The sequence below is a fragment of the Crocodylus porosus genome, unplaced genomic scaffold (assembly GCF_001723895.1).
Source record: "Crocodylus porosus isolate Cpor-Errol unplaced genomic scaffold, CroPor_comp1, whole genome shotgun sequence".
NCBI classification, from domain to species: Eukaryota; Metazoa; Chordata; order Crocodylia; family Crocodylidae; genus Crocodylus; species Crocodylus porosus.
The window spans coordinates 90,133,101-90,139,782 of record NW_017728906.1 but is presented as its reverse complement, the minus strand read 5'-3'; the positions used below and the strand labels follow the sequence as shown (position 1 = coordinate 90,139,782).

At 39.2% G+C, this 6,682-nt stretch overlaps 1 protein-coding gene across 2 annotated transcripts in view; it reads left to right on the top strand.

Moving 5' to 3' along the window:
• Window positions 1–6,682, top strand: part of ST6GAL2 (ST6 beta-galactoside alpha-2,6-sialyltransferase 2) — a 73,773-nt gene that overhangs the window by 40,759 nt on the left and 26,332 nt on the right. For both annotated transcript variants that reach the window (XM_019529589.1, XM_019529590.1), the window contains exons 4-5: window positions 4,103–4,204; window positions 5,380–5,554. In XM_019529589.1, coding sequence (XP_019385134.1) covers window positions 4,103–4,204; window positions 5,380–5,554 — 277 coding nt within the window. The remainder of the gene's footprint in view (window positions 1–4,102; window positions 4,205–5,379; window positions 5,555–6,682) is intronic.

Sequence of the window (6,682 nt, the reverse complement as noted above, 5' to 3'; positions counted from 1 at the left end):
TTCCACTCATTTCTTGATTAGGAAAAAAAAAAAAGCAGTTCTCCAATTTCTCAAAGAACTTGGAAAGGCCACAATAGATCAGAATGTTTTCCACTACATGGATTCCTATTTGAAATGTCTGGATTTGTCTTGTAAATCATGTTTGTACTCTTAACAATGCTAACATTGTGTGGCATCCTGCATTCTGCTTAAAGGATCTCACAACCTCCTCTCCCCTCTCTTCCCCACCCCTGCCCATGAGTGCTGCAGCACCCAAGCTGAGAATCACTGCCCAAAACTCTTGCCTTGAATGAACCATGTATCTTTCTCCTTTCAGTTTTCTCCATCTGCTTACTGCAGCTAGTAATAGCCACCTAGCTCTATAGGGGTGTTAAAAGTTAATTATCTAATGCCTAGAGCATTTTCAACATGAAATATACTATGCAAATTCTTACTGTAGCAGTTTCAAAACAGTTAAAGGAGAATTTGCACAGCCATTTCATATTACTTCTTTATTAAATTATTTGTTCTTTTAGAGATCATTCAGACAGGTTCCACTCTTGGGGTACATGCAACCCATATGTGTGAGAACAGTATTTTTAATAGCATTGCCTGCTCTAGTACCCTTAAGGCCTGCCATTTCTTCTTCATGCCTTGGATGCAAGACAATATAGCTTTACCCATCCATTTGACTTGTATCTTTCCTTGTTTTGTTTTTTATTTAACTTAGTTTATTTTACTTTTTTATGCCTTATTTCACATAATATTCTACTTGGAGGGTAAGAGTAGATGTGCCAGAGACCACAGAACCCACAGGAAAAGGAATATAGCTTTTAGTGAGGCTAGGCTCATGCTTGCTCTGGAAGAGAAAGCTTGGTACATCACAAATAGGTTGATGTACAGGAATCCCCATTTGCAAAATATATTATTGGTTTAAGTGGAGCTTGAGCCATGTCATTCTGTTGGCCATTTAGCATGGGCCAGACAGTTTGGTACTCTGAGCTGAAGAGTTTCTCACTCAAACCATTGGTCCCTTTGGCACTTCTTTGAGAACTAGAGCCAGAGGCTGCGCTGTTCATCTGAGAGCCAAATACTGGGCTACAAATGAATGCCATCTACAAGGCTCACCAGTGCAGTGAAATGGAAGCATCTCTCTAATCAGGTGAGTGAAAGGCACCTCCTGCTATTATGGACTTTAATTCCAGCTATCTGCTGTCCCTGAAAGAAGACAATATTTTGTATATCTTTATTAGGGCATATATGGTGACTGTTTCTGCAGATTGCCCATATTTTCAGAAACTTAGTGTATTCTTAATTACAGTTTTGTCTTAGTGCCTTAAGGATGTTCTTTGCATCTTTTCTGTCTATCATAGAGTCCTTTCCTTCCTGGAATCTCAATTTGGTCTTTACTAATTTAACAGGTCACAACCTTTGATTCCTTGGCAGCCTGGTCCCTTTACCATCTATTCACGCACATGGAAGTTTTAGTGGTCTTTACCTCAGGCAGAAGAAGATAAACAGATCCTTCTTTGAGAAGGTCAGGAACAAGTAAAGGACTCACTGTAGGGTTTATTTATTTTTTGCCTAAGATTGTCTTGGACTTTTGCTTCAACTAATCCATACACATTATTCTCTTCTTCCTGAAGCCTCACTCTCTCCTAGATAAATAGGAACTTCACACATTGGATGTGCTGAGAGATCAAGCCTTTCTTTTTGGACAAAACAAGGATATTCAAAAAGTTTCCCAAATGCTTCATAGCATTTGCAGGCAATCGAGGGTCAATCTGTTTCTGCTCAGTAGTCATGTCTACACAAGATGCTTAATGCATAGTAGTCATGGGGAAAACCTTGCTCATGCACTAATGTGTAGTAGAATTAGACTAGTGTAGTAGTCTACTGTGCATTAAGTGTCACAAAAAGACCATGCCCTGTTGCTACTGCTCACTAGCACTGGCTACTGCACATTTATGTAGTACCTCATATTAGAGGTACTCAACTTAATGTGCCATAGCAATGGCGCATTAAGGTGTATGTGGATGTGCCTGGTGATTTGGAAATGGGTCTGAGAGTCCATTTAGACTTCTATGAAGGATTGAACAAAGATCCACACATCATGACTCAGGTAGTTTCCACACCTCAAGGGTATATATACTGTCAGTCACACAACCCAATATATCGCTTAGCTACAGGTCTCCCAGCCTTTCAAATCTTTCAAGAGCTCTGCTGACACATTCGCTTATCACTAGTCCTTGTGGGCTTCCAGGTTAGATGCTACCATTGATAGAACTATCCAGTAGTCATTCATTAAGTGAGACTACTTTCCTGTCTCTTGTTGAGTGTTTCCATTTCAAACACTGACGTGGAATCACAGAAGACAGAGTTAGTTAATATATGGTAACTAGTTCTTCAGGATGTGTTCCCTATACAGATTATGTAATTCATTCTTCATTCCTTATTCCTGCTAAAAGGATTTCTCTGTGTCTTAGTCCCTTCAACAAGGCTCTGAGTGGCATTTATGACCTCCCTCTTCTTATGTTTACAGCTTAAGTAGCTGGGAACAACAGGTAAGGGGCAAAATCTTCTCTGCACTAGACATTGTAATTCAAAAAACAAATGTTACATACATACAGTATGTGCTCACTAATTATAGAATTTGTTTGGACAACTCATTTCAAAGAACCCCATATAAGGTAAGGCAAATTCCCCTTTTGTAGTGGCAGCTGCAATGTGAGGTGTTGTGCATAAACTGTTTAAACGGTTGTTCTGTTGATCTTGCACTTTAATGAAGAAGTTTATATTTTTAAAAGAAAACTACCCATAAAAGGAGGTTAAAGATCGTGATGGCTGGGGACAGTTAGAAGAGTGTGGTTGAAAGCTGATGAAAAGTCATTAATATTAAAGTTTACAGTAGGAAAAATGTTACTATGGTGACAGAATTATTTCTCAAAAAATATGCATCATCAAATATGGCTCATTAGAACCTAAAGGGGAATGAAAATTGGTATGAATTAATTTGTCTGGAATGCAGATTAACATAACAGCTGGAGCCAAATTCATGCTGCTTAAATCAGTGTTGAAATCATTCTTACCAACTCTTTCTGAGGCTGGTTGAATCAGGGATCATAGAGATCTGGATAGAGGCCAGACAACAGCAATTTAGGGAGAGAATGTGTCAAGAAAAGTGGAAAGGAAAATGTACAGAGGAAGAGTTAGGAGATGTGCCAAGAGATTGGAGAACTGGGCTGCACATCCACCTTCCCCCACCAGCACCCAGGAGTTGGACCACTCTATTTTAATCTAATTCGCCTTTTTGGAGCCATTTTAAATGAGGGCTGTTTTTAATGAAACCAAACCACCCTCAAAAAAAAAAAAAAAAAAAATTGGATGGTCACAATCTCCAATAAAAGTTGTTATTTTTTTCAAAGAATGGAAAGGATCTGGGATGATGTCACTTTTTATTTTAAATTTCTGAAGTAGACATCTATATCCACACACATCTTCTGGGAGGTTCATAACATACTCTGTATTGGTGATAGAGAGTTGCAGTCTGGTGAAACAGTGCTTCAAATGTTTTTATTTGTCACTTATATTTTCTTAGCATATGAATTTGGTTAAAGTAACTGGAGATTCAGTTAATATGCATGACTAGAAGAGCTCTTTTAGAGCCGGGCTATTCGGGTTAAGTTCTGTTTTCTGGTGCGGTGTACAACCAGACAATGTTGTGGTTACCCACAAACCTACCAGATAATTAGGTGCCTCCAAAGAGGTATATGGAGATGAGAAGCCCTTGGCAAACTAGGTTGTTTTTCTTGTTCTTTCTTAAGGAGTAAATTGTATTGCCTGTTTAAAGCTATCCCAAATCACTTGTATTTATCTTTATCAATATAGTGGTTAATATCTATCTCACATCTGTTTTTCCTTTTGTGACTATCTAAAAAAAAGCATGGATGTATTATCTCATTTGCTAGTGACCTGTAATATTCTGCAAAGCTTGATACACACACATTGTTGCTGTGCTTTACTTTGATACAGATTCCCATTTGCTAGTATTGTTTGTTTTGATGATGATTCTCATTGTTTGTGGGAGATTTCATGGTGTGCAATTTTGTATGTGTGTTCACAGATTCTTACCAATCCAAATCATCACTTCATTGACAGCTCCTTGTATAAAGATGTCATTTTAGTGGCCTGGGATCCAGCTCCCTACTCTGCAAATCTGAATGTGGTAAGCCCTCTGTTTAGTCATTTTCCTTGAAACCAGTGTGAAAGCAACACACAGTCACCTGCAGTTAATTGCTTCTTGGCCATCTAAGATCAGGTGTAGTTTAATTCCAGAGCCCCTGCAACCTCACTACCACTCCTTTCAATTAATCTCAAGATTTAAAAACTTTTAGATACAACACGCCACATCTACATAGAAACGTGTTTGTTAGGCAAAAATATTTTGATTAGACCTCATTTCTGTTTGAGTAGATGATTCTGAGGTTGATGGATTGTCATATCAGAAGTTGGGGCAAGATCATACTGTTGCTTAGATTATTGGTTATGTTTTCATACAAAAGCAAAATTATTGGTATGTGGCAGGTATGGAGAAGGGGGGATGGTCTGAGGGAAAGTGGAGAAATGACATCCCTATTTCCCATCTTCCTCTAGTGCCAGTCTCGAAAAAGCCAGACACCTGAAAAGTAAATAACTTTTTCAGAACCTTTCCCAATCTATCTATTCTCTCAAATGCACAACCCAGTATGTCACCTGCAGGGTTTCTGGCCTTCTGGATTTATTTGCTGGGCCCCTTTCTCCCCAAAGTCAAGTGTGGTTATAGCAAAACAAAACAAAAAAATCCCCTGCAATTATTCTGAGGATCTCTGAGGATGATGTAGCAGAACAGGAAAAGCTCAATTGACTCTCTTATGGCCACTACTGGCAGTGGGATCCTAGGGAGACAACAGATCTGAATAGACTACAACTGTGGATGAACCTGCCTGTTTCATCAGGTGAATTCTCTTAGCAGCAGCTAAAGTAGGGTGCTGTCTGCCTCTTGTTCAAGTTAGCTGAGTTTACTTCTACACTGCAGGCAGTGGGAATGGAGAAGTGATGTAGAGTCAAGGTTGATGGAGTGAATTTTAGTGTGCATGTCTAGCAGTAAGGCTTTCATGCCCTATCTAATATTTAATGCGGATCTGTGAGTAGGATGTTGTGTTGCTTCTTTGTACTGGAGTGAATTTCACATGGGTAGAAGCAAAACAGTCAAGTTAGGGACTAGCTCACTTAAGACTGTGTCCAGCAGCCCAGAGAGACTTGCTGCCTATGCATTGTACTTCAGACTCAACACAGAACTGCTGGTGTTACCTTTTGGTTGCTGTTTAGTGTGTGTTGATTCATTTCTGTTTTTCCCCTCAGTGGTACAAGAAGCCAGACTACAACCTCTTCACTCCATATGTACAGCATCGCAGGAAGAATCCAAACCAGCCATTTTACATTCTCCATCCTAAGTTCATATGGCAGCTCTGGGATATCATTCAGGAGAACACTAAAGAGAAGATACAGCCCAACCCACCATCTTCAGGTTTCATTGGTAGGTGCATTTAGCGATGCCGAACAGACATGTAAAATAGATTTTACACAGGTACACAATGAGGCCTGTTTTCATGTACCACTTGCTTTGCTAGTGCAAGGAAAATAACTGACTAGGGTATACAGAATGGGAAGCATGGTATAAACAGACCAGTGACTTACCTCGGTGCTTTAATGAAAAACGTCCCATGTTTCGTGCTGCAGAAGTGTATTATAAATACAAATATAATATATATATCTATATCTGTATATCTCTATATCTGTATATAGATATAGATAATTTATGGTGTGTTCTGTTTAAGTACATAGCCTTGGGACTGACAAAAGGCTGTGCACTTACCCAGAAGGTGCACTTATGAAACCTCAATACAAACTGTTGATGCTCCTCAAGTATACCGTACAGTCTGTACTTTGGTATTAGTGATCCTGAATGTGATAAACTCTTCTCAGTTGAAAGTCTTCTAATAGTCAGGTTGGTCGACTTTGTTAGAAGCCTTAAAAATAGAGGAAATAGCTGCTATGGAATTAAGTAGCTTTCACCCTCATTTTCAAGTCTTTTAATAGCAGCCTTTTGACAGCTGCCTCCCCTTCATTGTTTCTGGTGCAGTTACAATGAGAGTAATTCATTTACAAAGTAGGTGGGGGGATCGAAGATGCTATACTTTGGTGTGGCTCAGTCACCTACTCAATATTATATGTAGTTATTGTGCTATGCACGTATCCAGTTTGTACATACACTATAAAACATATATTGTATTTGTATACATATATAGAGCAGGGTACACTATAGAACATGTGTTTATGTAATACACAAGAGTCTGAGCCTTTTGCAGTGAGAAACTTGGGAAGTGTTTATAAACCAATGTTTTATTAATATGCTGTAATTCATTATGGAAGTTGTTTGTGGTTTAGTTGTAAAGAGATGGCTCGTGATGCTATTGTACACGGTAAAGTGTTCATATGCTTGATTCATGAGGCAGTTTAACTATTCAAGTTATATGTTGCTTTCACAGTTTCTAGGGTCGGAAGGGACCTGAGTAGATCATCTAGTCCGACCCCCTGCCATGGCAGGAAAGAGTACTGGGGTCAAACAACCCCAGGGTAGGAGCCAGCACCACTTCTCTTGGAA